This window comes from Oncorhynchus masou, chromosome 12 (assembly GCF_036934945.1).
Source record: "Oncorhynchus masou masou isolate Uvic2021 chromosome 12, UVic_Omas_1.1, whole genome shotgun sequence".
Classification (NCBI taxonomy): Eukaryota; Metazoa; Chordata; class Actinopteri; order Salmoniformes; family Salmonidae; genus Oncorhynchus; species Oncorhynchus masou.
The window spans coordinates 26,624,454-26,642,988 of record NC_088223.1 but is presented as its reverse complement, the minus strand read 5'-3'; the positions used below and the strand labels follow the sequence as shown (position 1 = coordinate 26,642,988).

At 43.5% G+C, this 18,535-nt stretch overlaps 1 protein-coding gene across 3 annotated transcripts in view; it reads left to right on the top strand.

Moving 5' to 3' along the window:
• glcci1a (glucocorticoid induced 1a) overlaps positions 1 to 16,483 on the top strand; it is a 40,070-nt gene extending 23,587 nt beyond the window's left edge. For 2 of the 3 annotated variants that reach the window (XM_064980052.1, XM_064980050.1), the window contains exons 3-8: positions 1,133 to 1,222; positions 11,134 to 11,280; positions 11,482 to 11,631; positions 12,257 to 12,473; positions 12,617 to 12,737; positions 12,903 to 16,483. In XM_064980052.1, coding sequence (XP_064836124.1) covers positions 1,133 to 1,222; positions 11,134 to 11,280; positions 11,482 to 11,631; positions 12,257 to 12,473; positions 12,617 to 12,737; positions 12,903 to 13,233 — 1,056 coding nt within the window. In that variant the 3' untranslated portion in view covers positions 13,234 to 16,483. The remainder of the gene's footprint in view (positions 1 to 1,132; positions 1,223 to 11,133; positions 11,281 to 11,481; positions 11,632 to 12,256; positions 12,474 to 12,616; positions 12,738 to 12,902) is intronic. The other variant, XM_064980051.1, reaches the window with a different exon arrangement.
• The last annotated feature ends 2,052 nt before the right edge of the window (positions 16,484 to 18,535 follow it).

Sequence of the window (18,535 nt, the reverse complement as noted above, 5' to 3'; positions counted from 1 at the left end):
AAGGTGGACCAGGGAAGGGAAGGTGGACCAAACAGGGATCGGTATGTGGTCACATATTGTCCACTGAAAGAGGGGAGGAGATGGTGTGTGTATGTGTGCGCATGCGTGTAACTCAGTTTTTTTTTTTTTTGTGTGTGTGTGTGTGTGTGCTCCCCCTCCTCTTCCCTTAAATAGGAGATGAAAAAGACAATGTTCAAAGCTTTCTCTCTCTGTTTCCTGCCTGGCTTGATGATGGTGTTGAGCGGGTTACAGCGGACAACCTTTGAAATGTGAAGTCTCCACAGATTAATAGAATAACTCAACTCACCACTTCACAATATCTACTACCGCTTCTGGCTATAGCACTGGCCTAGCACTTCCATTGGCCCTTACAGTGTACATTCTCGGATGCTCTGATGAAAGAATAACCGCTGAAACGCTTTTCACAATAAAAAGGTGAAATTAGGTGATCTCTTTGTTTTAAAAAAAACATTTTGGAGTGCCGCTGCTTCCCAATGTTCTTGACCTTGGTATTTTATTCGAAGTGTACATTCTCTCTCTCTCGTCTCTCTCCTCTCTCTCTCTGCCCTCTTGAAAGCAGAGACACACAGAGCTAGGACTATCTATATCACAGCACCCACTCTATTTAATCCCTGTCTGATGCCTGCCATGTGTGGAGAGCCCTTCTTCTCTCTTTTTCTCCTGTTTACACTTGTCTTCCTCCTCCTCTCTTCCTCCTCCTTGCCTCTCTCAGCTCCAGGAGCAGGTCAGACCAGGGGTAACCAAGGGGACGAAGCAAGGGCTTCTCTCCGTCCAGTTGACATAATAACTTCTTCATCACAGTAGCTGTACCTAGGCTGTGGCGTTTAGAGACCTCTCCTTGTTCTGATGTCAACTGACACACACAACTCACGGCTAGTTATGCTCCATTTTAGATCTTGTTATACAGGATGTACTCATATCAAGGTTTCCATGTCAAACCTAACCCTTTGCAAAGGGCACATCTGAAATGGCAAAGTAGAGCTCTGTTTAGGCTTAGGGCAAAGGCCTTTTATTCCTGACCATAATGATCATGATGATTGACGTGGCTAATGAGGATAAGAGGTTGGTAATTAGGTCATGATATCATTGGTCGTTTCCTTGTTGTGTCCAGACACCTGGATGTTGGAGTGAAGAAGCAGGAGAGAGGAGGAGCACACACCAGCGCTCTGCGTCTTGGGGCAGCGCCGACCAGCTCAAAGAGGTACACACTCACACACCACACTTAAACATGTCACAAGAAACCCTATTTAAGAAACGACAACTTGCAGCACTTTCCTAATGACCGTTGGACCAAGGGGGTTCTCAAATCAACAATGACAACATACTGTACAGTAGGCCTCCCTGTAAAACTGATGGAATATGCTATCCCAGCACACTATGTATCCGTATCATTGCTGTCATCCTCCTTTAATCCAGACGTAGATTCTGCCATGTTGAGATGGCTTGAAGTTGACAAGACAATACTAGAATGTTATCAGTGTCTATAGGAAACTGCCTACCACCTGCCATCCGTCTCTCTTTCTCTCTCTCTCCACAAGGTACCACCTTCTATATATAACTTCCTGTCTGACCTCAGACTTCCGCATGCTCAAGGCTTGGTCTGTTCTAATGCTGGGTGTCAGAGACAGAGCGTCGCGCCGGGCCGGGCGGTCGTTGTCTTATCATCCCCTCTCAGCTCCACCCTGGTGCTATAATGTCACAGGCAGGGAGGAGGCAGATAACACTATCTATCTCCCTCGTTAACTAACCAGACACATAACCCAACAGGCAATTTATGGACAGGAAAGACAGCCAGGCAGGCCTCGGATTCCTGTTTCATTTTTAACCTCTCTCTTTCTTTCTTTCTTTCTTTCTTTCATTCTTTCTCTCCCCTTTCTGTCTCCATCTCTGTTTGTCTCTCTCTGTTTTCTCTCACCGTCCTAGTTTAGCAGCTGGAGAACAGCTAAAATAGTGGTGTTGAGGCATGTTCCTTAGTGCTAGTAGTGGAGCTTGGGGCTGTAGTGGAGCTGCAGTGCAGAAGGGTTGAGTTGAAGTCTCCTTCAGTTAGGGCTATATAACCTCAAGAGATCCCAGTGTTATTAAGCGACTGTAATCCACAGTAATCCTAACCTCATAGACCTCATTATTTACAAACACTTCCTGTCACTTAACTCTTGTTGTGATCTTATTTCCTCAGCGTTATATAGGATGTACTCGCTCCACTTTCAGCCGTGTGTAAAGTGCTGCCCAGGCCAGCTTAATGTCTTACAACTCACACACACCCGCGCACGCACACACACAGCAATGTCGCAGGGACAACATGTTTGTTGACTTGCCATGTCATGCTGCCAGACAACGAACACATTCATACTTTGTCACTGCTGCTGACTGGCTTTTCAGTTAGCTACTGTGCACTACCTGTTTTCAGTTAGCTACTGTGCACTACCTGTTTTCAGTTAGCTACTGTGCACTACCTGTTTTCAGTTAGCTACTGTGCACTACCTGTTTTCAGTTAGCTACTGTGCACTACCTGTTTTCAGTTAGCTACTGTGCACTACCTGTTTTCAGTTAGCTACTGTGCACTACCTGTTTTCAGTTAGCTACTGTGCACTACCTGTTTTCAGTTAGCTACTGTGCACTACCTGTTTTCAGTTAGCTACTGGGCACTACCTGTTTTCATTTAGCTACTGTGCACTACCTGTTTTCAGTTAACTACTGTGCACTACCTGTTTTCAGTTAGCTACTGTGCACTACCTGTTTTCAGTTAGCTACTGTGCACTACCTGTTTTCAGTTAGCTACTGTGCTGGCATAAAGCAGTTGAGCAACATATTTTATAATACATGTTGTCTTTTTTTCTTTTTTTTACTGTCTTTATTTTGGACACGGCCTTATAGGAGATATTTGGCCTATTATCACCTACTGATTCTTTATATCTGGAAGCTGACTAACTGTTGAGTGCACCAGGTTCATGATGGCTAAAGAAAGTGGATCACGTATCAGCCTGTCCATTCAGACAGAGCCTCCTGTTAGGCTGGGTGTTTGTGTTTTGTTTCTATAGTAAAAAGACTTGGTGGAATGTTTCACAATGTTTCACAATGCATTTACACAAACCATCCTTTATCTTCTTCCACCATAGCATGTCTTGCTGGTGTAAAAGGTGACCTGTGTTGTGCTACTATCAAATCAAATAACATTTTATTTGTCACATACACATGGTTAGCAGATGTTAATACAAGTGTAGCGAAATGCTTGTGCTTCTAGTTCCGACAATGCAGTAATAACCAACAAGTAATCTAACTAACAATTCCAAAACTACTGTCTTATACACACAAGTGTAAGGGGATAAAGAATATGTACATAAAGATATATGAATGAGTGATGGTACAGAGCAGCATAGGCAAGATACAGTAGATGGTATCGAGTACAGTATATACATATGAGATGAGTATGTAAACAAAGTGGCATAGTTAAAGTGGCTAGTGATACATGTATTACATAAAGATGCAGTAGACGATATAGAGTACAGTATATACGTATACATATGAGATGAATAATGTAGGGTATGTAAACATTATATTAGGTAGCATTGTTTAAAGTGGCTAGTGATATATTTTACATCATTTCCCATCAATTCCCATTATTAAAGTGGCTGGAGTTGAGTCAGTGTGTTGGCAGCAGCCACTCAATGTTAGTGGTGGCTGTTTAACAGCCTGATGGCCTTGAGATAGAAGCTGTTTTTCAGTCTCTCGGTCCCAGCTTTGATGCACCAGTACTGACCTCGCCTTCTGGATGATAGCGGGGTGAACAGGCAGTGGCTCGGGTGGTTGTTGTCCTTAATGATCTTTATGGCCTTCCTGTGACATCGGGTGGTGTAGGTGTCCTGGAGGGCAGGTAGATTGCCCCCAGTGATGCATTGTGCAGACCTCACTACCATATGGAGAGCCTTACGGTTGTGGGCGGAGTAGTTGCCGTACCAGGCGGTGATACAGCCCGCCAGGATGCTCTCGATTGTGCATCTGTAGAAGTTTGTGAGTGCTTTTGGTGACAAGCCAAATTTCTTCAGCCTCCTGAGGTTGAAGAGGCGCTGCTGCGCCTTCTTCACGATGCTGTCTGTGTGGGTGGACCAATTCAGTTTGTCTGTGATGTGTATGCCGAGGAACTTAACTTAATACCCTCTCCACTACTGTTCCATCGATGTGGATAGGGGGGTGTTCCCTCTGCTGTTTCCTGAAGTCCACAATCATCTCCTTAGTTTTGTTGACGTTGAGTGTGAGGTTATTTTCCTGACACCACACTCCGAGGGCCCTCACCTCCTCCCTGTAGGCCGTCTCGTCGTTGATGGTAATCAAGCCTACCACTATTGTGACGTCCGCAAACTTGATGATTGAGTTGGAGGCGTGCGTGGCCACGCAGTCGTGGGTGAACAGGGAGTACAGGAGAGGGCTCAGAACGCACCCTTGTGGGGCCCCGTGTTGAGGATCAGCGGGGTGGAGATGTTGTTGCCTACCCTCACCACCTGGGGGCGGCCCGTCAGGAAGTCCAGTACCCAGTTGCACAGGGCGGGGTCGAGACCCAGGGTCTCGAGCTTGATGACGAGCTTGGAGCGTACTATGGTGTTAAATGCCGAGCTGTAGTCGATGAACAGCATTCTCACATAGGTATTCCTCTTGCCCAGATGGGTTAGGGCAGTGTGCAGTGTGGTTGAGATTGCATCGTCTGTGGACCTATTTGGGCGGTAAGCAAATTGGAGTGGGTCTAGGCTGTCAGGTAGGGTGGAGGTGATATGGACCTTGACTAGTCTCTCAAAGCACTTCATGATGACGGAAGTGAGTGCTACAGGGCAGTAGTCGTTTAGCTGAGTTACCTTAGCTTTCTTGGGAACAGGAACAATGGTGGCCCTCTTGAAGCATGTGGGAACAGCAGACTGGTATAGGGATTGATTGAATATGTCCGTAAACATACCAGCCAGCTGGTCTGCGCATGCTCTGAGGGCGCGGCTGGGGATGTCGTCTGGGCCTGCAGCCTTGCGAGGGTTAACACGTTTAAATGTTTTACTCACCTCGGCTGCAGTGAAGGAGAGTCCGCATGTTTTCGTTGCTGGCCGTGTCAGTGGCACTGTATTGTCCTCAAAGCGGGCAAAACAGTTATTTAGTCTGCCTGGGAGCAAGACATCCTGGTCCGTGACGGGGCTGGTTTTCTTTTTGTAATCCTTGATTGACTGTAGACCCTGCCACATACCTCTTGTGTCTGAGCCGTTGAATTGAGAATCTACTTTGTCTCTATACTGACACTTAGCTTGTTTGATTGCCTTGCGGAGGGAACAGCTGCATTGTTTGTATTCAGTCATGTTTCCGGTCACCTTGCCCTGATTAAAAGAAGTGGCTCGAGCTTTCAGTTTCACGCGAATGCTTCCATAAATCCACGGTTTCTGGTTTGGGAATGTTTTAATCGTTGTTATGGTAACGACATCTTCAACGCACGTTCTAATGAACTCACACACCGAATCAGCGTAATCGTCTATGTTGTTGTCTGACGCAATACGAAACATATCCCAGTCCACGTGATGGAAGCAGTCTTCGAGTGTGGAATCAGATTGGTCAGACCAGCGCTGGACAGACCTCAGCATGGGAGCTTCTTGTTTTAGTTTCTGTCTGTAGGCAGGGATCAACAAAATGGAGTCGTGGTCAGCTTTTCCGAAAGGAGGGCGGGGCAGGGCCTTATATGCCTCGCGGAAGTTAGAATAGCAATGATCCAAGGTTTTGCCAGCCCTGGTTGCGCAATCGATATGCTGATACAATTTAGGGAGTCTTGTTTTCAGATTAGCCTTGTTAAAATCCCCAGCTACAATGAATGCAGCCTCAGGATGTATGGATTCCAGTTTGCAAAGAGTCAAATAAAGTTCGTACAGAGCCATCGATGTGTCTGCTTGGGGGGGAATATATACAGCTGTGATTATAATCAAAGAGAATTCTCTTGGTAGATAATGCGGTCGACATTTGATTGTGAGGAATTCTAAATCAGGTGAACGGAAGGATTTGAGTTCCTGTATGTTTTCGTGATCACACCACGTCTCGTTAGCCATAAGGCATACGCCCCCACCCCTCTTCTTACCAGAAAGATGTTTGTTTCTGTCAACGCGATGCGTGGAGAAACCAGCTGGCTGCACCGACTCCGATAGCGTCTCTCCAGTGAGCCATGTTTCCGTGAAGCAAAGAACGTTACAGTCTCTGATGTCCCTCTGGAATGCTACCCTTGCTCGGATTTCATCAACCTTGTTGCCAAGAGACTGGACATTGGCGAGAAGAATGCTAGGGAGTGGTGCACGATGTGCCCGTCTCCGGAGTCTGACCAGAAGAACGCCTCGTTTCCCTCTTTTATGACGTTGTTTTTTTGGGTCGCCGGCTGGGATCCATTCCGTTATCCTGGGTTAAAGGCAGAACACAGGATCCGCTTCGCGAAAGTCATATTCTTGGTCGTACTGATGGTGAGTTGACGCTGCTCTTATATTCAGTAGTTCTTCTCGACTGTATGTAATGAAACCTAAGATGACCTGGGGTACTAATGTAAAAAACAAAAAACTGCATAGTTTCCTAGGAACGCGAAGCGAGGCTGCCATCTCTGTCGGCGCCGGAAGTAGACTGAGTCTACAATGACTTCTGTGTAAAGGCGCAAGAAAAATAACATGTCTGGGCTTGTCCTGGCTGGTAGTGAGATGCTGCATACATAATAAGAATAAGATGGCTACCATGTGGCAAGCAACTGTTTATCTGATTTGCCATTAACTGTACTGTGCTTACATCTGATATAGAAAGGCCCCCACTTTTCTGAGAGTTCAACAGGCTATTTTGGCAATTGGAACTTTCCTCTGTGGGCTAATATGGATGCAGAATTATAAAGACAAAGATTTGGGTCAAGTATATATCTAGAGCCACACAAGACAGGAGTTCTAGCCATTTGTCCTTATTGGTCAGAGCATAGGAGATTCTCAAACCAGATAAGGAAGCCAATACACTCTCATATCTTCTGTTAGATGCATTTAGCACCGTCTGTGGGGCTTTCAAAGGTGTGAATGGCACCATGCAAATGAAACATATTGTCTACATCGTAAATGGCCTTTCGAGATGTGTTTGCATACTCAAATTAACCCAGTCTGTGTGCTCGTTTTATGTTTTATGGATTCTTCCTTTAGCTATTAGATCAATGACTAGCCTGCCAGCTAGTCGCCTTCCTTCCACACTCCTTTAGATGGACACTACCATTCAAAAGTTTGGGGTCACTTAAAAATGTCCTTGTTTTCCATGAAAACATACATTAAATGAGTTACAAAATGAATAGGAAATATAGTCAAGACGTTGACAAGGTTTTAAATAATGATTTTTAATTGAAATAATAATTGTGTCCTCCAAACTTTGCTTTCGTCAAAGAATCCTACATTTGCAGTAATTACAGTCTTGCAGACCTTTAGCATTCTAGCTGTCAATTTGTTGAGGTAATCTGAAGAGATTTCACCCCATGCTTCCTGAAACACCTCCCACAAGTTGGATTGACTTGATGGACACTTCTTACGTACCATACGGTCAAGCTGCTCCCACAACCTGCCCAATAGGGTTGAGATCTGGTGTCTCTGCTGGCCACTAAATAGTTCTTGCATAGTTTGGAGCTGTGCTTGGGTCATTGTCCAGTTGTAGGAGGCCCCAATTCAGACCCCAATTCAGCGCCGTCCACAGGGTATGGCATGGCATTGCAAAATGGAGTGATAGCCTTCCTTCTTCAAGATAACTTTTACCCTGTACAAATCTCCCACTTTACCACCACCAAAGCACCCCCAGACCATCACATTGCCTCCACCATGCTTGACAGATGGCGTCAAGCACTCATCCAGCATCTTTCTATTTTTTCTGCGTCTCACGAATGTTCTTCTTTGTGATCCGAACTAGAGGTTGATCGATTAATCGGCCTGGCCGATTAATTAGGGCCAATTTCAAGTTTTCATAACAATCAGGAATCGGCCTTTTTGGACTCCGATTATGGCCGATTACATTGCAATCCATAAGGAAACTGCGTGGCAGGCTGACTACCTGTTACATGAGTGCAGCAAGGAGCCAAGGTAAGTTACTATCTAGCATTAAACCTATCTTATAAAAAACTATCAATCTTCACATAATCACTAGTAAACTACACGTGGTTGATGATATTACTAGGTTAACCTGTTGAAACTCCCCATCCCGGATCCGGGATCGTGACTAAAGCCTCAGGCTCATTAGCATAACGCAACGTTAACGATTTCTGAAAATCGCAAATAAAATGAAAATAATGTGCCTGCTCTCAAACTTAGCCTTTTTTTAACAACACTGTCATCTCAGATTTTCAAAATATGCTTTGAACCATAGCAATTGACTAATTTGTGTAAGAGTATGCTAAGCTAGCTTAGCATTTTGAGTAGCATTTAGCACGCAACATTTTCACAAAAACCAGATAACCAAATAAATAAAATAATTTACCTTTGAAGAGCTTCGGATGTTTTCAATGAGGAGACTCTCAGTTACATACCAAATGCTCAGTTTTTCCTGAAAGCGTCTGTGTGTAGGAGAAATCGTTCCGTTTTGTACATCACATTTGGCTACCGAAACGAACCGAAAATTCAGTCACCTACAACGTCAAACTTTTTCCGAATTAACTCCATAATATCGACTGAAACATGGCAAACGTTGTTTGGAATCAATCCTCAAGGTGTTTTTTCCACATATCTCTTCATTGATATATCGTTCGTAGAAGCCTGCATTCTCCTCTGAATTCTGTGGAAAAATACTTGCAGCTGACTTTTGCGCACCAATTTCGGCGCAGGACACCGGGCGGACACCTGGTAAATGTGGTCTCTTATGGTCAATCTTCCAATGATATGCCTACAAATACGTCACAATGCTGCAGACATCTTGGGGAAACGACAGAAAGGGCAGACTTACTCCTCTCGCATTCACAGCCATATAAGGAGGCAATGGAAAACAGAGCCTCAAAAATCCTGCTCATTTCCTGGATGCCGTCTCATATTGGTTTTGCCTGAAGCTCACGTTCTAGGGCACGCACAGAAAATATCTTTGCAGTTCTGGACACGTCAGAGTGTTTTCTTTCGAAAGCTATCAATTATATGCATAGTTGAGCATCTTTTTGTGACAAAATATCTTGTTTAAAACGGGAACGTTTTTCATCCAAAAATGAAATTGCGCCCCTAGAGTTTCAACAGGTTAACTAGCTTGTTCTGCGTTGCATATAATCAATACGGTGCCTGTTAATTTATCATCGAATCATAGCCTACTTCAACTTCGCCAAACGGGTGATGATTTAACAAAAGCGCATTCGCAAAAAAAGCACAATCGTTGCACAAATGGACCTAACCATAAACATCAATACTTTTCTTAAAATCAATACACAGAAGTATATATTTTTTCAGTTAAAATAAATGAATGTTGCAGGCAATATTAACTAGGGAAATTGTGTCACTTCTCTTGCGTTCAGTGCACGCAGAGTCAGGGTATATGCGACCATTTCTTCCTAACAAGGACTGTAATTAATTTGCCAGAATAGTGCGGTTTCCTTTTTCCTTTACATAATTATGACATAACATTGAAGGTTGTGCAATGTAACAGCAATATTTAGACTTAGGATTGCCGCCCGTTCGATAAAATACAGAACAGTTCCGTATTTCACTGAAAGAATAAACATTTTGTTTTCAAAATGATAGTTTCTGTATTTGACCATATTAATGACCAAAGGCTCGTATTTCTGTGTTTATTATATTATAATTAAGTCTATGATTTTATATTTGATAGAGCAGTCTGACTGAGCGGTAGTAGGCAGCAGCAGGCATGTAAGTATTCATTCAAACAGCACTTTACTGTGTTTGCCAGCAGCTCTTAGCAATGCTTGAGCACAGCTCTGTTTATGACCTCAAGCCTATCAACTCCCGAGACTAGGCTGGCAATGCTAAAGTGCCTATAAGAACATACAATAGTCTACGGTATATGAAATACAAATGGTATAGAGAGAAATTCCTATAATAACTACAACCTAAAACTTCTTAACTGGGAATATTTTAGAACAGGGAATATTGAACCACCAGCTTTCTCATGTTCTGAGCAAGGAACTTAAACATTAGCTTTTTTACATGGCACATATTGCACTTTTACTTTCTTCTCCAACACTTGTGTTTTTGCATTATTTAAACCAAATTGAACATGTTTCATTATTTATTTGAGACTAAATATATTTTATTTGTGTATTATATTAAGTTAAAATTAAAGTGTTCATTCATTCATTATTGTTGTAATTGTCATTATTACAAATATATATATATATATATAAAAATCGTCCGATGAATCGGTGTCGGCTTTTTTTGGTCCTGCAATAATCTCTAATAATTGAAATAATTTACCAATTTAAAACTCATAATCGGTCGACCTATAATCCATAACACTTTTTTCGAATCTTCCTCTGTCCAGTGTCTGTGTTATTCTGCCCATCTTAATCTTTCCTTTTTATTGGCCATTCTGAGATATGGCTTTTTCTTTCCAACTCAAAAACAAGGACATTTCTAAGTGACCCCAAACTTTTGAACAGTGTATGTAGGGACTGCACAACTCCCGAGTGTTGCAGCGGTCTAAGGCACTGCATCTCAGTGCTAGAGGCGTCACTATAGACACCCTGGTTCGATTCCAGGCTTTACCACAACCGGCCGTGATTGGGAGTCCCATAGGGTGGCGCACAATTGGCCCAGAGTCGTCCGGGTTTGGCCGGTGTAGGCCGTCATTGCAAAAAATAATTTGTTCTTAACTGACTTGCCTAGTTAAAGAAAATACATTTCCAGCTCTACATGTGATCTGATGTATTAATCACTGCCTGCCTCGGGGCTTTTCCCTGAGCTACGGCGACCCCTGGTGGATATATTGGTGTCAAAAACGTGATAAGATGAAATAGGCTACATTACACGTGACAAAGTTCAGCTGTTAACATGCTACTATTCCTTTCTCTCTCTTTCCCCATGTTTATTTTCTCTCTTTGTCTGTCTTTCTCCCTCTCTTCTCCTCCTCTCCACTTCCCCCTCCTCTCTTCCTCTCCTCCTCCTCTGTTCTCCTCAGCAGATAGCCAAGCTCCGGCAGCAGCTGCGTGGAGGTAGTAAACAGCAGCAGGGAGGTCGTCAGTCTCAGTGTCAAAGAGACAAAGACAGCCTGTCTACTTTACAGGGACCTAACAACACCATCAACACCACCGCCAACCAAGCACAGGTGAGGCACAATACTGCCATCCAAACCTGAGTTAAAATAAAACGGTGTGTTTAGCTTGTTTGGCAGAGTGGAACCAATGCAATCGGCCCAGAAGTTCAAACTCTGCGCCCTCGCCAACCCAACATGCCAGTGAAGCTTAATCACAAAAACTGTGCTTCTTATAATATGTATAAGTCTCTCTCTGTGGTTGTGTCCCTGCAGTGGTCCTGCATGTCTAAGTCATCTCAGATGTCCAACATGACAGTGCCCAAGTCATCCATCACCAGAGTGCCCAGCAGCATGGAGGGAATCAACCACGAGCTGGAGAAGGTCTTCATCAGAGACAATAACGGAGAGAAGGAAGAGCTCAAGGTGGGGGAACGGACTGTTAGACATATACGATCACTTATTTCAACCTGGACTCAGAGCATTTCGTATTATTCTGTACGTAAATCAGAGACAATTAATTTAGTATGATATGTTACGTTTCATATGGTATGTATTAATTTGTGGATGTCCATCCTCCATTATCATATGATATGTTATTAAGAATTGCAATTTGTTGTTGCTAACTCTAGCTAGGTGGCTAACGCTAACTTGAGATTTGAACACATAACCTTTGGGTGGCTAGACGTTTGCGTTATACACCCAGACCAACCACCCTCCTTTAGTTTTTTGCCTTAAGTAACCTATCTTATGTAACCATACCAAACATAACATATCATACTCATTTGAGTGTCCCGGATTTACAATTACTATTTTACGTCTAGTCTATGAGACAAGGCTGCATATTTACACTTCATATTTACGCATATTGACTTCAGTCTTCAGATTTACGCATATTGACATCAGACTTCAGAGGAGTAAACACGCACACAAACGCAACCATTCATTCACCTGTTGTGTCTCTGTCAATCCTATTACTTGCAAATATTTACTGACCAACATCTTGCTCTCTCTCCCCCCTCCACCCTCCTCATCCCCCTGCAATCCCCAGGTGTTGGAGGTACCAGACGGGCGGCGAGCCCCCTTTCCCCCCCAACAGCGTAGCAGCAGTACCCGCAGTGTGGACACACAGACTCCCTCTGTCCCTGGCCGCTCCAGCAGTAGTTCCAGCCTGTCCCCCTGTCCTTCTCCTGCCTGCCCCCCGGGGTCCGGCTCACACGGGGGCAGCCCTTACTCCACTGACGATCTGCTCTACGACAGGGATAAAGGTAGGACTGTTAGAATTCCATCTCAGACCAAGGGCAAGGCCTCCATTGTCCATCCTGCTGTTGTGCCCTTGAGCACGGCTCTGAACTCCCACCTTGGACTGTGTTTGTGTCTGACCGTTTCTGACCATTGTCTCTGTCTACAGACAGTGGCAGTAGCTCTCCGCTGCCTAAGTTTGCCTCGTCTCCTAAACCCAACAACAGCTACATGTTCAAGAGAGAACCCCCAGAGGGCTGTGAGAAGATCAAGGTGTTTGAGGAAATGAGGTAAGTACAGCAAGAGACCAGGAACCTGGTCCAGGAGGGTTTGATTAGATTTTTTTAGGATCTCTTTTATGGCACCACATTTTCCAAGTGGTTGATACTGAAGGTCAGTTACATGTCATGAAAAGAGTTAACACGTTGTCTCTTCCTTTCCCTTTCCCTGTCCAGCTCCAGGCAGTCAGCCTCCGTCCCTCTCTTCTCCTGCCCCGACAAGAACAAGGTCAACTTCATCTCCACCGGCTCCGCCTTCTGCCCCGTCAGACTGACCCCCGGTGCCCTGCACCTCTCTGTGACCTCTCACCCCGATGATGACCCCGAGGCCGGCCCCAGCTCAATGATGTCTGCATTCTGCCGTGTCCTCCCCTCTCAGGTCCACACCTCCACCAGCACAGACGACGCTCCCACCCCCGAGGAAGCTGCTCCTGCAACGCCCACCTCTCCCCAGCAGGGGGAGACACTAGAGACTGCCCTTCAGACAGACAGCCTGGCCGTCAGCTAGACCTGGGCAGAGCTGGCCTCTGTCACATGGTTCTGTTTCTTATTGCTATTATTAATTTGATTATTACGTCCCCACCACCATCATCATCATCATCACTGAAGTCTGGTCTCCTTTCTCTAAATTACCTCCCCTCCTCTCTGTCTCTGCTGAACTGTACTTACTCTGCATGGCGTAGTGCTAGCAACAATGTACCTGATGATGACGACAACAACAACAACAAACAACTGAGAAAACAAAGACAAGTGTCCCACATGTTCCTAGCCTATTCCTAAAGCACTGTTCCTGTCAGAGATAGACATGATGTTCTTTAACAGCACGTAATAAGTAGAGATATTGGACGCTGGCATGGGATGGATGGGAAGAAAATTAGACACTTTGGATAAGGGGCATGCGTTTTAAACTGGCAGTGTGTTTAAGATTAAAGACATGCTCCGGTACTTTGCCAACTAAAAAAGTATATTTTAAACCTTCCGCTTTGGGCTGGATGTTTCAATGTGTGGATCATACATGCATAATCTATGAGCATAATTACTGTCTTCCCTCAATTAGCCACGAAATTCCTAGTTTGAAAGCCACTATTTTCTTGAAGATGTGCTGCGCCATTTCTTCTACATTTCCCCCACATAGGCCAGCCAGCCCCCTAGCAATTCGAGTTCTAGCCAATGAGCTTCAGCCCCTGGCATTTGAACGACAGCTAATGTTATCCAATGAAAATTGCAGGTTGGACCTAATGGCTCAGCGAGAGAGAGATCAATCGCATATGTGAAGTAGTACGCAATTTTCAGGGACTACTTTTGGCTCGTGTGTGCTACTTTCAGAACTACTGGCTAAAAATGATACAAAAGTACCGGAGAATCTCTTTAACTTATGTGTTATTGTGTTCTGTTTTGACATTCTCCACAGTATGAATAAGCTCTGTACACCATATTACACATTATATATCTTGTGAAAAGAAAAAAAACAACGCTTGTTTAAATAGAAAACGGTGTATTGCTGTGTTATGTTATGTACAGTAACAGAGAAAGGAAGAAAATGTTCAGGATTTATGTTTACACAATCCAGGTTATGTTTCCAAACCTCCTTTGAAACATGAAAAGAATAATCAAAAAAGTGGGGGAAAAAGACATAAAGAAGAAAATTCTAAATGGCCGCAACAACCCGTTGCACAGTCTCCATTGCGTCTGGCCTTGCTTCAGGTATATATCACAAACGGAGTCTAAACTCAGGAAATGTGGAATGTATGCCCATATTCCATGACACAGGTTGACTCGGCTCCGACTGCATTTCCTTGTTGAAGCTTTGCTTTCTCTCATTCCAGATTCCATTCCATAAATTCGGAACCTTTTATTCCCCCTAGACATGGTGTTATGATGTGCTGCCCTAAGACTTGACCTGTGCTTGGTTGACATGAAAGGTTGACTGAGTTGTTAGCAGTGGTGGAAAAAGTCCCCAATGTCATACTTGAGTAGAAGTATAGATACCTTAATAGAAAGTTACTCAAGTAAAAGTTTTTTTAAAAGCAGGCTGCACATTTTTCTTGTTTTTAAATTGTATGGATGGCCAGGGGCATCCATTGTATGGATAGCCGGGGGCACACTCCAACACTCAGACATCATTTCCAAAAGATGCCTTTGTGAGTCCGTCACAAACATGTACTTTTGGGTGTCAGGTAAAATGTGTGGAGTACAAAGTACATTATTTTCTTGAGGAATGTAGTGAAGTAACAGTTAAATATATAAATAGTAAAAATATAAATAGTGAAGTATAGATACCCAAAAAAATGACATAAGTAATAATTTAAAGTATTTTTACTGAAGTACTTTACACCACTGGTTGTTAGGTGTCTTGGCTGTCTTGTCTCACTATGAGTGACTAGTAACAGACCAAGACCACTGTGAGAGATAACGGCTGTGCATGTTTGAGAGAAGTCTGTATTGGCCATGACTGTCGATGCCTGACAATTCTGTGTGGTCAACCCTCTGCAGCCGTTATGCTGTGGTCAAGGTCAGGTAGCAACTTCAGTGTTCAACTTCAGGTCAATCTGGGTTGACTGGTCCTAGTCAAGTCATGGCCTGCAAGTAACATCAAATAAAATAAGCATTTGATTGGTTACATTCAGGTGACGTCCAGTCTGAGACTGTTTTAATATCACATAGACAACATAATTATGCTTTACTATTGATTCATAAGACATTCCATGAGATTCTAGCTGGTTAGGGGTCAAGAAGACTCATCAAGTCATGTCCAAACGTTGATCTTTAGGCTCTCCAGTGCGCTGAGTTTAAGGTTTGATTAGAGAGGACCTAGTAGGTTTATTGCACCTGCAGAATTTGTAGATGTTTCAACTTTGGATTTCTAAGGGAAGGAGTAAACTGTCCCGATCCTTATCCAGTCCATGTCTTTGTAAAGCATTACACTTCAGAATGTCATGACTCATGAGTAATTATTGACATCATCTTCCCCAAAGGAAGCAATTCTCCTATGAGCGTCCCATGTTTGATTCTGTGCACAATAATTCCCTCTGCAGATTTGTCTGTAACATCATTCTTGCATGGAACACAACACCACCTGTACAATGATTCCTTTAATAAGACCTTCAAGTCAAAGATAAACCATAATCAGAAACATTATTTATTTTGATATGCTAATGTGTGCTTGTGGAATTCCTGTCTGCATTGATACTCTTGTTCGTTGTTAGATATACTATATGGCTTTTAAAAATATCAATGCAATGTTGATGTTGTTTTTAATCATTTAGCACCTTATTATCAAGCGATATAGCTTATCCAATGACTTACATACATTAACTATGTGGCATTGGTTAACTAGATGTGTGCAATAATAGACAAGGTGTTGGTGTCCGTTGGGTCGGATATGTTTCGCTTCTTCTTCACCACTCCCATTTCCTCTCTCTCATTCCTTTGGTTTGGAGTATAGAGCCAAATCAGCACTTAAGCCAGATTCACACTATAGGACTGTACTGTGCTGGCTCTGATCATTTATTTTCCAGCACGGTTCCAGCAACTACAGTGGCTCGGCTCAGTAGTGTGAAAAGCCTAACAACCTGTTGAGAAAGCCATTACTCGACACATAAACCAGCACTGGATATGATGTCACAAGAGCACATAATTATTGGCTAGCAGGTCATCAGTGTTCATCAGCTCACTCAATCAGCTCGCTCCTCATTGGATCTGTGGGGGAAAAGGTCATGCACAAACACAATAAAAGGATTGGTTGTTGATGTGATTAACCAGTTTGTGTGTTGTTTTGACCATCACTGAGTGTGCAAGTTATAGAAGGAGGGGAGTTTGTGAAAGTTATAGGAGGAGAAGACTGAAAGTTATGGGAGGAGAGTGAAAGTTATAGGAGGAGAGAGTGTGAAAGGTATAGGAGGAGGAGAGTGTGTGAAAGTTATAGGAGGAGAGTGAAAGTTATAGGAGGAGGAGAATAAAAGTTATAGGAGGAGGAGAGTGTGTGAAAGTTATAGGAGGAGGAGAATAAAAGTTATAGGAGGAGGAGAGTGTGTGAAAGTTATAGGAGGAGGAGAGTGTGTGAAAGTTATAGGAGGAGGAGAGTGTGTGAAAGTTATAGGATGAGGAGACTGAAAGTTATAGGAGGAGGAGAGTGTGTGAGTTATAGGAGGAGGAGAGTGTGTGAAAGTTATAGGAGGAGGAGAGTGTGTGAAAGTTATAGGAGGAGGAGAGTGTGTGAAAGTTATAGGAGGAGGAGATAGTGTGAAAGTTATAGGAGGAGGAGAGTCTGAAAGTTATAGGAGGAGGAGGCTGAAAGTTATAGGAGGAGGAGACTGAAAGTTATAAGAGGAGGAGACTGAAAGTTATAGGAGGAGGAGAGTGAAAGTTATAGGAGGAGGCGACTGAAAGTTATAGGAGGAGGAGGCTGAAAGTTATAGGAGGAGGAGACTGAAAGTTATAGGAGGAGGAGAGTGAAAGTTATCGAAGGAGGAGACTGAAAGTTATAGGAGGAGGGGATAGTGTGAAAGTTATAGGAGGAGGAGATTGAAAGTTATAGGAGGAGGAGAGTGAAAGTTATAGAAGGAGGAGGCTGAAAGTTATAGGAGGAGGAGACTGAAAGTTATAGGAGGAAGAGAGTGAAAGTTATAGAAGGAGGAGGCTGAAAGTTATAGGAGGAGGAGACTGAAAGTTATAGGAGGAGGAGACTGAAAGTTATAGGAGGAGGAGGCTGAAAGTTATAGGAGGAGGAGACTGAAAGTTATAGGAGGAGGCGATAGTGTGAAAGTTATAGGAGGAGGAGAGGGAAAGTTATAGGAGTAGGAGATAGTGTGAAAGTTATAGGAGGAGGAGGTCTAAAAGTTATAGGAGGAGGAGACTGAAAGTTATAGGAGGAGGAGAGTGAAAGTTATAGGAGGTGGAGACTGAAAGTTATAGGAAGTAGAGACTGAAAGTTATAGGAGGAGGAGAGTGAAAGTTATCGGAGGAGAGTGTATGAAAGTTATAGGAGGAGGAGAGTGTGTAAAAGTTTTAGGAGGAGGAAAGTGTGAAAGTTATTGGAGGAGCAGACTAAAAGTTATAGGAGGAGCAGACTGAAAGTTATAGGAGGAGGAGACTGAAAGTTATAGGAGGAGGAGGCTGAAAGTTATAGGAGGAGGAGACTGAAAGTTATAGGAGGAGGAGAGTGAAAGTTATAGAAGGAGGAGGCTGAAAGTTATAGGAGGAGGAGACTGAAAGTTATAGGAGGAGGAGAGTGAAAGTTATAGAAGGAGGAGACTGAAAGTTATAGGAGGAGGCGATAGTGTGAAAGTTATAGGAGGAGGAGAGGGAAAGTTATAGGAGTAGGAGATAGTGTGAAAGTTATAGGAGGAGGAGGTCTAAAAGTTATAGGAGGAGGAGACTGAAAGTTATAGGAGGAATAGACTGAAAGTTATAGGAGGAGGAGACTGAAAGTTATAGGAGGAGGAGAGTGAAAGTTATAGAAGGAGGAGAGTGAAAGTTATAGGAGGAATAGACTGAAAGTTATAGGAGGAGGAGAGTGTGAATAGTATAGGAGGGGGAGAGTGAAAGTTATAGGAGGAGGAGACTGAAAGTTATAGGAGGAGGAGAGTGAAAGTTATAGGAGGAGGAGACTGAAAGTTATAGGAGGAGGAGAGTGAAAGTTATAGGAGGAGGAGACTGAAAGTTATAGAAGGAGGAGGCTGAAAGTTATAGGAGGAGGAGACTGAAAGTTATAGGAGGAGGAGAGTGAAAGTTATAGGAGGAATAGACTGAAAGTTATAGGAGGAGGAGAGTGTGAATAGTATAGGAGGGGGAGAGTGAAAGTTATAGGA